Here is a 16,975-nt window from a genome sequence, read left to right on the forward strand (position 1 = left end):
CAAATGATAAATGATGAAGGGGATTTGGGGAAATGAGGACACTAATACACTATTGGGAGAATTGTGAACTGATCTAACCATTGTGGGGAGTGAAATTATTGCTCAAAAAGATACAAATCTGTATACTTTTTGACTCAGAAATATTACTATTGGGTTTATTTCCTAAAGAAATCAGGGGAAAAGAAAAAGAACTTATGTATTCTAAAATGTTTATAGCAGCTTTCTTTGTGGTGGCAAAGATCTAAAAACTGAAGGGATACTCATCAATCAGGAAATGGCTAAATAAGCTGTGGCATACAATTGTGATGGAATACTACTGCTCTATGAGAAATGAGAAGCAGGTTAATTTGGGGAAAATATAAAAAGATTTACATGAAATTATGAAGAGTGAAATGAGCAGAACTAAGACAATATTATATCTGGGGACATAAATATTACTTGAAGAATGACCTGTGTAAAACCACTTCCAGAGGAAAGATTGATAAACAGAAATAAGTAAGACAGAGGTTTAAATATACCTATATATTTTTGTCAGAAGATGCCTTCTTGAATGGCAGGAGCAGAGAAAAGGAGGAATAAAATTAATTGAGTATTTTAAAGTAAAAAAGAAACAAAACATATTTTTAAAAAACATCTTCCAGTTTTAGTTATTCATTCAATGGTTTTTTGCTTCCTATTTTATTCATTTCTCCTTTGATTCTGAGGATTTCCATTTTGTTTAAATTTTTGCCCAGTTCATTGATCTTCTCTGCTTCCCTTTTATTAATGTAATTATTTAAAGTTATTAATTTTCTCCTAAGTACTACTTTAGCTACATCCAAAAAATTTTAGTATGTTGCCTCATTTTGTTCATTTTTAAAAATAAATTATTATTTCTATATTTTTCTTTAACACACTCATTCTTCTAGATTGGATGATTTACTTTCCAATGAATTTTAATCTGTTTCCATGATCTTTTATTAAGTGTTTTTTATTGTATAGTATTCTTAAAAATATGCACTTGAGAGTCATGCTTTTCTGCATTTGTTTATAAGGTTTTATGCCATATACAGCTAAGTATAAAGTATATTTATTTCTATTTCCCATTTAATTTTCTCCAGAGATCTATATCTAACTTTTATAGAAAATCTATTCACTTCCTTGACTTTTTCTCATTTATTTTATGGTTATGTTTATATAGCTCTAAGGGGTTAAAGTTGAGGTCCCTCACTAGCACATTTTATTATCTATTTCCACCTGTAACTCATTTAATTTTTCCTTTAAACATCTAGATGCTATGTCATTAAATGCATATATGTTTAGCATTATTATTTCATTGTTTATGGTTCCTTTTAGCTATATATAATTTCCCTACTTATCTCTTTTAATTTAAGTTTATTTTTCCTTTTTCTTTGTCTGAGATCATGATAGTTACTCCTGCCTTTTTTTTTTAACTTCAGCTGAAGCAGAATAGATTCTGCTCTAGACTTATTTTAATTCTGTGTGTGTCTCTCTATTCCAAATATGCTTCTTTTTAAAAATTGTTTACAAAACCCACTTTATTAATAGAATTTATCCACAATTTCCCAAGCCCTCCCCACCCTCCCTGAATCACTGAAGGTGTTGTCTGGGAGACATACATATTCAAATTAAGTCTTTCATATTTCCACCTTTTAGTTCACTCTCTGGAGGTAGCATTCACAATTTTTTCTTCTAGTATTAATTCTGTAACTGTGCATGAAGTTCTCTTGGCTCTACCCATTTCATTGTTCATTATCCCATGTAGTTCTTTACAAGTTTTTTTTAAACTATCTTATTAATCATTTCTTAGGGCATAGTAGTATTACAAGATAATAACATACCATAATTTGTTTAGCCACTCCTCAATTGATGGACATCCCCTCAATTTCCAATTCTCTGTACTACAAAGAGATTTGTTATAAAATTTTGAAACAAATAAATTCTTTTTCTTTTCCCTTGATCTTGGGAAACAGATCCAGCAACAGTATTGCTCAGTTTAAAGGTATACATAGTTTTAGAATTCTCTGGGTACAAGTCCATCAAATATGTTTCTTATGAACAATATACAACTGTTGAATAGTTGAATAGTAAGTTGAATAGTAAGATCAAATAAATTCTACTATCTACTTCTATTTCACTGGTGATATCCTTTTCACACTCACTATTACAATTCTAACTGTACATTTCCTTCTATATTGCCTTCTCTCTTTTTTTATCCTGTCCTTATTCATCTCTGATCTTTTTTTCATGAGGAATGTTTGAAAGTCCTCTATTTCACTCAATATCCATTTTTCCTTGAAGAATTATACGCTGTTTTTCTGGATCAATTACTCCCATTTGTAATTCTAGATTCTTTCATTCCCAAAGTATGATATTTCAAGGTTTTCATTCTAACATGTAGCTTCTAAATCTTGCGTGACTTGGCTGTGACTCCATTGTATTTAAATTGTTTATTTCTGGTTGCTTAAAGTATTTTCCCTTTAACATGAGAGCTATGGAATTTAGCTATACTATTTCTGGGATTTTTCAGTTTGGGATATCCCCCAGGTGATTATCAGTAAAGTCTTTCTATTTTTATTTTACCTTCTTATTCTGTGGGTTTGTTTTATAATTTCTTAAAATATTATATCTAGACTTTTTCTTTGATCATGGCTTTCAGGTAGTTCAATAATTATTAAATTAAATAAAAAGAAAGACATATGATATCACTTATCACATGTATATATGGGTATATGATTTGGGGTTTAGGCTTTAAAAGATCACTTTTAGAGCAAAAATGAATAATATGGAAATAGGTATCAAGTGATAACAATTGTACAATCCAGTGAAATCGCTTTTTTCCTCTGGAAGAGGGGCAGGGAAGAGGAGAGGGAAAGAAAGTTAATCATTTAAACTTGGAAAATATTTTAAAATAAAAATTTTAATTATTAAATTATTTCTCCTCAATCTACTTTCCATGTCATTTGTTTTTCCAAACTATTTTCCCAAATATATATTTCCAAAGATATATTTCATATTTTCTTCTTTATGTTTTACTTTGTTTTATTGTTTCCTGATGTCCCACAGAGCCCTTAGCTTCCACTTGCCCAGTTCCAGTTTTTAAGAAGCTATTTTCTTTGGTGAAGTTTTGCACTTCTTTTATCAATTAGCTAATTCTGCTTCTAAAATATTGTCTTCAGTACTTTGTGCCTCTTTTACTAAGTTGTTAATTATCTTTTCATAATTGTCTTCCATTGCTCTCATTTCTTTATGCAATTTTTCTCTCCACTCTTCTTATTAAACTTGTGTCCAATGCACTTTTTCCCCTCCCTTTGAGGCTTTGTTTTTAGCTGTTTTGGCATCAACTCTCTTTGAGTTTGTGTCTTGATCTTCTCTGTAACCACAACTGATTCTTATGGTCAGGTTCTTTTGTTTTGTTGTTGCTTGCCTTTATTCCCAGTGTATTTCTTGACTTTGAAATTTATGTTAAATTTGAATAGTGTTCCCAGCATGGAGGAAAGGGCAGGCAGAAGGTCACTGTTCCAATCTTCAGACTTTTAGGTGCTATTGTTTCCATGTGTGATTAAGGTGTGATCCAAGGAGAGATATGATCACTGCTATTATTGTCTGGACTCTGGTCTTTGCACATGAAGGGCCCCTAATCCCTTGGAATTGTAATCAGGACTGATTGTTAGGGTCCCTTTTCCTTCATAAACAAAAGTGTTCCTTTTCACCCTTCAAATGTGATCTGGAAGTGGGTATAGGCAGTGGAGTTGTCAAACAGAGTTGAGTCCTTTGCCCAAAGCTAGCCCAGAAATTTCTGTTATCTTTTTCTGACACGTTTTCTAATCTCCTTACTCTCTCTGACTTGATATCCCCTGAAGCTTCTGCTGATTTTTTCACCACTACCAAGTCCCATCGCTAGTGTTGTATCCATGTGGATTCTATCCCTGTGTTAGAGATCTCTCCTGAACTTCTAAGTTGTCTTCAGATGGAACAATGTCTCATCAATTAATTATATGTTACATAAGCCTTTAAAGTATTTTCATTGTCCCCACTCTAATGAAATAATTGTAAAAATTATTTTTGTTCCTTGCTCATAATGAGCAAGAACAAAATTCAACCTAATACACATATACCTGTACCATTTACCTTCTTAAAGCATTGTTTGGTCTCAGTACATTGGAGATTGTTGGCAGCTATTTTTTTATACTTTTGAGGGACCCTCAACCCAAAAAGTAATTCTATAGTAAATCCCATTTAGGTAAGGAATGTTGCAGACATAAACTTCTTCACTTGTCCAGAAAGAGATAGAATCAATATTTAGAAGTCTGGTCCTCTTCCAAGTTTTTCTCAACCCCTTTTGAGGGGAGAATTACAAATTGCACATTGAGCTCACTCACAACTGGGATTGCCATCAATGAGAAGAATGAAGGCATGAGTTATCCCATAGTAATTAAGTGTGAAAATCAGCTATGACTAGCAAACTCTCTTCTTGTCACTCACAGCTGCTGCTGCTGCTGCTGCTACCACTTATATGAAACCTTAAATATTTCCTCTTCAGTTACAGTTCAGAAATAAATGTCAGTCTGGGCACTGCCAAAAATATGAAGGGGGCAGCCAGGACCTGGCTTGGCTCTAAAACTCTAAATTCAAGCCAAAGTAAATGAGCTGACGAAAGGCATATGGAAAATAAGAGCATAAAGTGATAGACAACTTCTGTCAGCCCCAAGAATAAAGGATCATCTTTGGCATATTTCTCCAGGAGAGAAAGCAGCCCTGGAGTCCAGATATTTGCCCTGGACAGAGACGGAAGTCTCTTATCTCTGATCCAAATATAAGATGGAACCTAATCCCAAACCATGTCCACGAGTTCCCTCAGAATGAAGATCCTACTCTAATTAGACATTTGCTTTTTCATTCTCTCCCATTTGTGAAGATCATTGAGGTCAAAAAGGCTCTAGTTTATGGCAAACAATTCCCACAAAGAATTGATTGCTCCATTCAATCACATTCCACCAAGTGTTCATTAAGTTCTAAAACAGTGTTGTACAAGATGCTTTGGTGGTCTACTCAAGAAATAGAAGACAGACTATGGAGTTTATTTAGAGGTGCAATACTGAATATCTTGCATATTTGTGTATATGCATTATCTCATTTGCATTCATATCCCCTTCCCTGGAATAGAAGTTCATTGAGGGAATGGTTTGCTTGTCATTTCATTTTTGTATTTATCACCTAGCACGGGGCCCATGCTCAGGGTGGTTCTTGCAAAAACTCACTGGATTGGATTGGTACACAGACAAAAATTAGAGATCACTCCAAGACCATATATATCAAGGATATAACAACCCTGCAGACTTAGCAGTCTTTTCATTTCAGGAATGAGTCAGGGGTATGAATTTTTGCTCTGATTTCTATGACCAGAGACTAAATGAAGGCTAACTGTGCTAAAAGTTGCAATACAGTGACTTCTAATCTGCTTAAATTATTCCAGAAAAACTAATTTTTCATACTAAATAAAATCTTTTAACAGAAACCAGTTGATAGAAATTTTTACCTTTGTAACAATCCAACACTTCATTTATCTACTCACCATCAGTTACAGTCAATTTCATCACAAATGTTTCATTTTCTCCTGTGCTGGTGGTTAAGCAACATTGGTAAAATCCTGAGTCAGAGGCAGTGATGTTGTGAATGACAATAAAGCTGCTTTTCATCCCTTGGCTGCAGCTTGTCAATATTTTTCTGTGGTACTTAAAGCCATAACTTTTCCCTTTGTTCAAGTTACAGGAAGCTAAGTGGTCGATCTGATGTGGCTGAATCCTTTCCCATGTCACGTATTTCAGAGGGCTGGCCATATGCGTCTGAAATACCAATTTGACACTTTTTCCAGGTTCCGATTCCATGTGGCTATTGGATGGAACGCGTGTTTCAAAACCATCTGAAAAGCAGAAACAAAATATTTCATATAATTAAGTTTTGTTGCAACATGACACTCTTTTGGAGGTTATAATGCTTTTTAAAGTGTCTTAAAAATAATCGGTACTGTATCCAAATTTGTATTTCTAGTTCTGTCCTCTGAGGCAGAGCAAAACAAGTCAAATTCCATTAAAAGCCTCAGTTTCCTTATTTATAAAATGCAAACAAAGCTACCTGATAAGATTAAATGAGATAATGTATGTGAACTGCCTGGCACAAAATCAATTCAATTCAATTGACTTTTACCAGGCACTCATTATATTTATGACACCTAGAGATGATGCTTCAGAAAATAGGCAACTAGTCTTACAATCAGAAAATCGAGCCTGCTCCTGATATAAATTAGTCCCTGGGGGCCATAGGCAGGTCATTCAAACTCTCCGTGTCCCAAATCTCTAAGCCATTCTCTAAGGTTATATATACAGATGAGTCATCCATCAGTACTGGTAGACGAAGTTTCTTTACCAAAAGTTCTCAATACTGATGAAATCACACGTTTAATTTTTTTTTTAATGTCAAAGGCACTATGCAAGACACTGAGGCTGTGGAGGGGAAAATGTGACAGTGCCTGTTCTCAAACAATATATGTGCTACCATGAAGATAGAAATACATGTACATATAATTGAATACAAGGAAATTTGGAGAGAGACTGAGTGGTAACATCTGGGCAGATCAGGAGAAATTTAATGGAGACTCCTGAGCTGAGCAATAGAGGAAAATAAGGATTCCAAGAGTCTGAGCAAAAGAAGTATTGCATTCTGGGAAACAGATCACCAGTGACTGAATGTTTAGGGCATAGTCTATTCACTAGAATGAGATTATAAACTCCTTAGGGGCAGAAATTGGGTTTTTTAATTAGGAAAGGTTGATCAGGGCTTTTTTCAGGGTATAAATATCTTCTCTTTGCTTCTTCCCCACTACATGAGTGACCACCACTCTTCCAATTCCCAACCTCTTTTTTCTTTGTAGCACCCCACTCATGGCCTTCCCATCATAAAAGCCACCTGAACAGATAATTATTTTCTAATACTAAATTTACTCAGCATTCAATAATGCCTGGTTATGTCTTTGGCAGTGGCCTTGTGGGATAAACACATGCCTAGTCTTATAATTTAGATCCTCTGGTAAAACTTCCTTTCCACCAATGAAGATTCAAATTAATTTAATAAAAGATAAAGCTTTGTATTCTGCAACTAAAAATGTATGTGTAATATGTGTACATTTCAATGTATTGATTTAAAATCACATTTAGATGTCAATAATTGATGCCTTGTTTGAGAAAAGGTTTTGAAGGGAGGTAGGATGATCAATACCTAAAAGACAGGGAGTGAAGAGGGAAAAGTCAAAGTAAAGATGTAATAGGTCAGGGAAAGAGTTGCAAGAAGTGGAGCATGAGATGCCAAAACACAGTCTGCCTACTTCACAATTTACCTAGGGACAAAATGGTTTTTTCTGAAGCAAGCAGATGTTGCGTTCTCTTAGCAGAGACACCTTGCAGAGAAATGTCTTTATCTTCTGTTTAAGAAAGAGCTTCCTAATAATTAGAGATGTCCAAAAATGGAAAAAGCAGCACCCAGAGGTGGTGAGTTCCCTATCACTATAGGTGATCACTGTATTAACAATTATTGGAGGCATCAATGAGACACTGAGGATCCCACTTGGAGGAAATGACAACTGAAATAATTTTCATCTGCTAAGCAGAATAGAAAGAATTTCAAAAACTTGTGACCAGAGACCCATACAAGTGCTGAGATAGAAACCATAGAATATCTTTGTTGATTACCAATAAATGTAAAATTTTTCAGTATGAAATACAACAAAGATGTTAAAGGACATACCCCCAATAAGAAATAACTTAAGAAATCAGTTTCTACATATCTCTATAAATAAATAATAACTGGTATTAATATAGTACTTTAAGGCATATAACATGAGTCAGTCAAGTGACACAGTGAATAGAGTACTGGGACTAGAGTGAGGAAGAACTGAGTTTAAATCTAGCCTTAGACATGTATTGTCTGTATGACCCTGAGCAAGTCACTCAATCTCTAGTTGTCTCATTTTCTTAACTGTAAAAATGTAGCATTATTTCACAGTTTCTGAGAGGACCAAATGAGATAATATTTGTAAAACACTTAGCTCAGTATCTGGCACATAGTAGATGTTTAAAAAATATTTATGCACTTCTTCATTAGACTTTTTCACAAAACATTCCTAGCAACACTAGCAAGCATTTTATATTTGGGGAAATTGAAATCTAGAGAGGTTCTGACCTACCTCTCATCATATACCTATAAGGGATCAGGAGCAAGAGTTAAACAAAACCTTGCCTGACTCTAATTCCTATATTCTTTGTACTCTGGCATAATTTCTTTAAAAAAATCTAAAAACTCATAAATAAACCAAAAAAAGCAAACATAATGACTTAAATATTAGTTCCAATAGGGATGAGTCTCATTTATAGCTTTAGTCCAGGTGACTCAGTGTTTAAAGTAATTTGCTTTCCCTCTTTTTCACTCTAGACCAGTGCTTCCCAAACTTTTTTGGCCTACCACCACCTTTCCAGAAAAAGTATTACTTAGCCCCCTGGAAAATTTTTTTTTAATTTTAATAGCAATTAATAGGAAAGATAAATGCACCTGTGGCCATCACCAGTTTCCTGGATCATTGCAGCACCCACCAGGGGTCGGTAGTGCCCACTTTGGAAATCACTGCTCTAGACTAAGAAAAAGTCTCTACTTCAGAAAGCTACACATAATTCTGTCTGAGTCATTCATTTACAGTATCAGTTAAAATCAACTGAAGTGTATAAAGATACAATTATTTTATGGGTGAGGGTTTTTTAATCTCATTTTTGAGGTTTATTGGAAATTGACAGTTGATATAGTAAAGACAAAGAACCTTAGGGTGAGTTACACCAAAACAAAACAAAACCAAAAAATCAAAATCCTACTCTAAGAATTTTACCAGACTTTCTGCTTGACAGATTTCTATAGGAAAAATTAGAAGTTTAGTTCAATCCCCCAAAACCCCTTAACTGAGAAAAGGGAAGTTTTCAATATGTTGTAATTATAGAATTCATAATATTAAATTTTTAAGGACTATAACCATTATATTTTGAAGCAGAGATATGATTGAATGCATATTTATACCAGGGAAGGTCATATTTCTAATTGCATTTATTTTCTGCTGAAGGATTATTTGCTGCCCAAGATTGTCATGATGGGTAGAGGAGGGATTTCCAACTTGCCTCCAGGTATATATATGCTGAGCAGGGAGAAACTAAGGCATTATATGAGGGAAATCAAGAAGGCCCCCAGATGAAAAACCTCTTTGCTGTTGTTACTTCAAACCTGACCATTAGGAATGCTTTTATCTATAGTTTCCCCTTTAAAATGAAAATCAAGTGGGAAGTGTAACATATTAAACTTTTCATAGTCATAGGCTTACAGCACCTTAAAACAGATGTTCTTAATTTTTGCTTGTTTTTATTTGTCATGTCAACCTTTGGCAATTGAGTAATCTTTTCTCAGAATAATGTTTTAATGCATAAAATAAAAGACACGGTATTCAAAAAAACTAATTATATTGCCATATAGTTAATAAAATATTTTTAAAATAAAAAAACAAATTTGCGAACTTCAGGGTCAAAAAGGACTTTAGATGTCATATAGTCACAAAGCATAAATTCTCTTATCTGACATCCATAATAATTATATGGAATTATCTTGCCTCCACTTAACTCACTAATTTATGAAGCAACTATTTCCATTTTGTGACAGATTGAATTTTTATTTATACTGAGTTGAAAACTGTGTCCCTACAACTTTGAATTTGATAATGATTTTTCCCTAATAAGGGTTATAGAACTAAATCTAATCCCTCTTCCAGGTTACTTTTCAAATATTTGAATTTCAAAAATCTCATTCCCTGATTCTCCAATCCTGTCTTCTCAAGTGTAAAAATCCCTAAATCCTTCAACTGATCCACCAGTAACATGGCTTTATATCCAGTCAGTTAGATGATAACTGGTATTTATATAACATTTTAATGCTTCCAACTTGAAGCATGTAGGTGACACAGTGGATAGAGTACAGGACCAGGAGGGAGGAAGAAGTGAATTCAAATCTGGCCTCAGACACTTACTCAGTCAATATCACTCCAAAAATCTGGAAGTCAAAAGTAAATACTCTACATCAGTGGTTCCCAAACTTTTTTGACCTACTGCCCCCTTTCCAGAAAAAAAATTACTTAGCCCCCTGGAAATTAATTTTTTTAATTTTAATAGCAATTAATAGGAAAGATAAATGCACCTGTGGCCATTACCTCTCTCCTGGGTTGCTGCAGCACCCACCAAGGGTACAATATTCTTTTCTGTGTATTGCTTGTTGAGTTCAATAAAGCAATAAAGCATCCAATGTTGTAGGGAAAAAAACATAACCCAAAAGTCTTCCTTCCAATAAGGAGTCCCTAATTCGTATGTTAAGACCATCTGGAGTTCTTTGATGAATACATGTAGTGAAAGTCAAGTTTCTTGGCCCTATTAGCACCATCAAATGACACATAAAGATATTCTCCACCATCACATACACTGCCCAGAGAACAAATGGAAGGAAGATACCCTCTCGATTACAAGATTTTCCAGTTGTATCAAGGTCTTCATCAATATGATTCATTATTTGTCAAAAGACATTAGCCTCACAAGTCAAAGGATAAAAAGGGAATGATGAATACCTATAATGTTGATTATGGCTCGCACTACTAGGATAGCCATTCCATGGAAATTGGGGGGTTGAGGGAGGACAGAGTAATATGCATTACTGAACAGAAGGTCTTGTATACCTAGTGTAAGTGTAAATTTCTTCTTTCATAGCATCTCCTTTGTGAGGCTTTTTCTTGATCCCCATTCTCAGTTGCTAGTGCCTTCTGAAATTATTAGATAGAAACATAAATATAAAACATCCCATCCCCATATAGATTGTGAAGTCTTTGAAGACAAGACTGTTTCATTTTTATCTGTGCAGTCTGTGCCAAATTTTGGCACTAATTCTGCTCTCATAAGACTAACAGAACAAATCTCTTCCAGGTAGCTTTTCAGATATTTGAATTTCAAAAATTATACAAAAATTATCCTCTCCTCTCAAGTATAAAAATTCCAAACTACTTCAACTCACACACTAGTGGCATAGTTTTATATCCCCTTATTTGGATAATAACTGATATTTATATATAGCATTTTCATGCTTATAAACCTTGAGGTAGTATATAGTATATTTTTGTTAAATGCTGACTAAACTGAATTTCTCATTTAAATTATGTTTGTGCAGCTATATTATTACACAATCTAAAGAGTAGCATTTGGCCTTAATTAACTACTAAGGTAAATCAAAGTTTCTTCTCCATTCTTTTTACTCCTATAATTGGAGAGCAACACTCTATTTCTACCAGTCCTGAAACTTCTTCACCCTTGGACTGTTGTCCAGCTCATACCTCTCCATTTTGTTCACATGGATCATGAGAGTCTTTATCAATTTTTTTTAAAAATAGAGACATATTATTCAACAATTCCATTAAAAATATTAAGTACCTATTATGCATAAGTCAGTGTACTAGATGGTAGGAAATCAAGTACAAAAATAAAATCAGTGACTGTGCTTAATGAGCTTACAGTCTACTGAAGAAAATCAAAAATTTTAATGACCATTTTAAAAAAGGAAATTATTAGTCTGACATGGCTCATGAGTATTTACTCTTCCCTTCCTAAGTTCTGACAAACCACCCCATTAGTGGCCTGTTTTATTTTTTACCAGGACTTACCATTATGGTCCCTCTCATATGGTTTTGAATATCTACTTTCTTCATGATTTTTGAAAACCAGGACAACACTGGTCCACCTTCAATCATATGTTATTTTCCCATTTTTTCTAGAATTCCCAAAGATCCATGAATCCTGGCATCTTTCCATTGTAAGTTCCATGTATCAACATCTTTCAGAATCAAGGGATGTAATTTTTCTAAGTCTGCTGATGTGAACTCATTGACAATCATCAGGAACTCTCAGTTCTTCCTTACTTAATATTCTAGTGTTCTATTAATTATTTCTAAAATATTCTTTTTTCTCTGAAATTCATTATCAGTAGAGAAAATACAAGAAAAATTCCAGCAAGTTTATTATTTCTTCTTTCTCTTAATAAACTTTTTTCTATGATTCTGTGACCTTTCCATCTGCTCTAAATAGAGATTATATGCATTACATCCTATTCCTGTCATCTCTACCATACCTAAAAGAATACTTTTTTGTGGTCTTCAGAAATTTACCGCATCAGAGAACATTCTGCAATTGAGCATTCCTGACATTACTGTTATATACTTGAGACAGCATGGCAATATTCTGTGCTTAAAGTTAGGAGTACCTAAGTTTAAATCATACATCTGACATTCATTAACTGTGCTAATTATTAACTAAGCTAATCACTTAACCATTCTGAGCCTCAATTTCTCCATCTGTAAAATATCAATAAAAATATCATGTCACCTATCATTTTAGGATTTCTGGAAGGTCTTATGAAATCATGTACCAAAATTACATTGAAAACTTTGAAGTTTACATGAATTTAAATTATGTTTGCATGATCTTTCCACTCAGCATATGTAGCCACTTCCCCTTATCAACATTTTATTGCATCTTTTTTTGCATGCCTTCCTATCAGACTTCCTCACCATTCTCAAGTTCTCATTGGATACTTCCTCCTAATAAATGAGCAATATAATGGGAATTACCTTTATAAAATTATTGCAATTGGTAACTGAACAATTCCTTTAAAAAAAGATATATGAAATGCTTATTACTTTAGAGAGGCGGAGAGTATAGTATGGAAAACACTTTTACACTGAGGGTAGCCTTCAAGAAGAGAACAATATAGGGTTGTGTGTAGCTAGGGAGCAATGTGACTAAAAGTAGAAAGAGTCCTTGAAATGGAAAATAGTTCAGTAATGAAGATAAACATTTCCTCAATTTTGTCAATAGTCAGTCTCAAGTCCTAAAATTTGCCTGACTCTGGAATCTCTGGACAATGGTTTTAGTAGTCTTTATGATCCACTAAGAAATAGGACTATTGATTAGATTATTCAAGAGCCCTAAAAGAATTGTAACTTTAACACATTTTCTGGTTTATAAAGTGTTTTACACATATTCTTTCATCTTATCCTCATCGCTGTCCTGGGAGGTTGGTGCTATTATGACTCCCATTTTAAAGATGAGGAAATTGAAATTTATGACTTGCCCAGGGTCAATGTATCTATCCAAAGTAGGATTTAAACTCAAATTAACCCTGCTTCCAACCCAGTCCCTGCAGCCATCATGAGGGCCTATTAACTGTCTCTTCTGATTCTTAAGACCTTGCCACCTTAGCAACCACAGCTATCAAAGACACACAAAAAAGAATTGTTGATGTCCTTGACATTGTCAAGTGGTTTAACATTAGAAATAGAAATAGTTTTATCAACAGAAATGATGTTAAACAAAATGCATTCAAATTTTCATTGCCAACACACCCTCAGGGGCACAGGGTTATTCCATATGGCATTCATCTTCCTCTATGTTTTGTTTTACCCCTTTAGAATGTGAGCTCCTTGAGACCATACATTATTTTACTTTTCTATTTGGACTCCCCAGTGCTTAGCTTAATTCTTTATACAGACGAAGTGACTAATACTTTTTCTTTCATTCATTCAAATCTTCCTGACTCCAGCATTGCATCCACTATGGCACTTATCTCCCAAGGCAGCTGATTCTACTTTTTGATAATTCTAATTGCTTTGAAGTTCTTTCTTACATCAAACTTAAATTTGCCTCAGATATTGTTCCTAGTTCTGCCCTCAGAGGTCGAATAGAACATATTTAATTCCTTTTCCATGTGACAGCCTTTCAAATGCTTCAAATACTTGAAGACAGCTATTATTTTTATCCTCAACCCCCCCAGCCCTTTTCTTTTACAAATAAAATAGATTAAATTATTTCAACTCATCCTATAGTATGAAACTGAAGCCCTTGCCCACCTTCATGGCTCTCTTCTGAATGCTCTTTAGGTTACCATTTTTTTTCCTTTTTGCACCAAACTTGTTATTTCATTTGTGTAGGAACTCCTAGTTTTGAGGTTTTCCTATTCTGAAGGTGCCTTCTCTCCCACTTAAAGTCTCAGTGAGTAAGCTAGACTACTAAACAATAAAGTGATTGTCCCAAGGTTCCAAGTCAGTATGCACCAGAGCAGGACTTGAAATGAAGTCTTGTTGATTCCAAGGCCAACTTTCAATTCATATTGACATGCTAGTTCTCTTCAATATCTTTCCTAAAATGTAGTACTAAGAACTGAACACAAAATTCTAAGAGTAGTCTGATAAAAACATAATACATCTCCCTAGTCATAGACACTATTTTTCACCTAAATGCCGCCATATCACAGTATTGACACATTATTTTTGCAGTCCAATTAAACCTCTGGATCATTTTCAGACATATTACTATCTGGTCATGACTCCCTTACCTTATAATTATGAAGCTGATTTTTTTAAGCCAAGTGTACAATGTTACATTTGTTCTTATTATATTTTTATCTTTTTTAATTCAGCCAAATGTTCTAGCCTGTGAAGATCTCTTTGGATCATGACTCTGTTATCAAATGTGTTATTATCCCTCCAAGGTTTTGGTTGTTTGAAAATTTGATAAGGGTACCATCTGTGACTTAACTCACATGAATTAACTCAAGTTTCTCATAAAATGTTAAACAATACTAAGGCCAAGGATCCTGGGGTCCTCAATAGGAAACATCTTACAAGCTGACTATTCCTTGGAACCAGTCAATCAATCAGCTCCAAATCCATCTATCTGCCCTACCATCTAACCCTTCCCCTAATCTCTACATTTTCCCCATGATTACAAATTTTCCAAATTCTGGTAGAGGTGCTGTTCAGAGACTCAGATCTTGGATCAAATGATAGCTGTGCTACATGTTATACATGTGACTTTTGTAAATTCATATAATCTCTCTGTTTCTCAATTACTTCATTTGTAAAATAAGCAGTTAGATTAAGTGATCTAAAAGATCCTTTCTAGCTCTAAATCAGTGATCATAAGATCTAAATTCTCATAGAATTCCTGTCATCTGCCAGTTTGGCAATCTCATCAAAAAAGAAAATAAATTTAGTCTACCATAATGCCCTCTTGAAGATATGTTGGCCCTTTATCACCGACACTTTCTTTTCTAAATATTTACCAACCACACCATTATTGATATAATTAAGATTTATTTCCATAAACCAAAGTCAGATTCACTGAACTAAAATTGCAGATTTTATTCTTTTCCCACTTTATTTATGATCTTTGAATCCTGATTAATCTAATTTCTCCATAATCTCATGAAAATGATTGATAATAGTTCAGTCATCATGTCTTCCTTTAATACCAGGGGGGATAGTTCATATGGGTCAGAATTTAATACATCAAAGGGCAGCTAGGAGCTTTTTACCATCTCATTAACTTATCTTTGTTTTTAGTTATCTATTGAGTATTAATATTTTGTATTTCCCATTCAACAATCCTTCCCATTGACAGAGATATCAGAGGTGAAATATGAGTAGAGGCTTTCCTTTTGTTTTTAGGTATTATCATCAAGTCCAAGCTGAGTGCAGTCCTGTCCCTTCTTGGATCTTTCTCTCTTTGCCAAGAGAAAAAGGGGGAAAAAATTATCATAGATTTTCTCAGAATTCCTTATTCCACTGGTTTAAAAACTAAGTAGAAATGGACACCTATAGGCCAACTTAAATCATTATCTTTATTCTGTGCCGTATCAATTAAACTGTCCCCAGATTTTTATAGAGATAATTTGACTTAGAAAACCCACAAGTTCACATTATATGTTCTATTGTATTTTCGTTTATTTTGTTAAAGATTTTCTAATTACATTTTAATCTGGTTCATGATCATTGGGGTGATGGGTAGGGTAGAGTCCTGGACTTGGAGTTATGAAGAACTAAATTCAAATCCTACCTGAGACATTTATTAAGTTGTGCAATACTCAACAAGCCACTTAACCTCTCTCAATCTGTTTTCTCATCTGTAAAATAAGGGTAATAATAGCACCTATCTGTCACTAATTTTATTTATCCCTACACCACAGGCCTCTGTCATGGCTGTTTTTCTCATCTTTACATATTCACTCTTAATGGTCTAATCAGCTGCTATGGATTCAATAGTCATCTCTAGTCAGATCTGTCCCAAGTGTCATATCCATCCCCTTCTGAGCTGCAATCCTATATTTCAACTGCTCTCTTGACCTTTCTACATTGTTTCCCCCAAATATCTCAAACTCAAAAACGATGAAAACTGAATTCATTTTTGTGTATCCATACTCAAAGTCTCTGCTCCAAAGTTCTCTATTTCTTTCAAAGGTCCCAAAATTCTTCCAGCTATCCCAGCTCACAACCTTGGGAGTCTTCATATTCAATCAATTGCTCCGTCTTGCTGATATCACCTCTCCAAAATTTTCCCCTTTCTCTCTATTTATACAACTACCCTTGTCCAGGTCTCATTACCTTTCCCCATTGCAATAACTTCCTAAATAGATTCCATGCCACCAATCTTCCCTTTCTCTGTTCCATCCTCCACACAGTTGCAAAGGGATATTCCTAAAACATACAAAGTTCTAGCCTTGTAACCAATCTATTCAAGAAGTTTCAGTCTTTCCCTGTGGTTCCAGGATAAAATGTATATTGCCTGAGCTATCTAATGGTTTATCACCTTTAAAACTGAGTTCATGTGTAAAGGAAAACCCGTAACATAATCCAAAGATAAATTTATATTCTTCCCTAAAATCCTGCTTAGTTTCAAATTCACTGTTTATATCTGTGTAGTTCTTCTCTCAAATGACAGCTGGTTGCTCAGACTTGTAATTGATCTAACAACAAATATTTATGAAGCATCTACTGTGGATAGATAGGGCAATATCAGTGAATATG

The 16,975-nt window shown here is 34.2% G+C and overlaps 1 protein-coding gene across 1 annotated transcript in view; it reads right to left on the reverse strand.

Annotated features, from left to right (window-relative positions):
- Positions 1-918: 918 nt before the first annotated feature.
- Positions 919-16,975, reverse strand: part of CD226 (CD226 molecule) — a gene marked incomplete at its 5' end in the record, with an annotated part of 66,233 nt that continues 50,176 nt past the window's right edge. Inside the window, 2 exons of the mRNA XM_044683344.1 lie at positions 919-1,075; positions 5,572-5,923. Coding sequence (XP_044539279.1) covers positions 919-1,075; positions 5,572-5,923 — 509 coding nt within the window. The remainder of the gene's footprint in view (positions 1,076-5,571; positions 5,924-16,975) is intronic.

Source organism: Gracilinanus agilis, chromosome 1 (genome assembly GCF_016433145.1).
Source record: "Gracilinanus agilis isolate LMUSP501 chromosome 1, AgileGrace, whole genome shotgun sequence".
NCBI classification, from domain to species: domain Eukaryota; kingdom Metazoa; phylum Chordata; class Mammalia; order Didelphimorphia; family Didelphidae; genus Gracilinanus; species Gracilinanus agilis.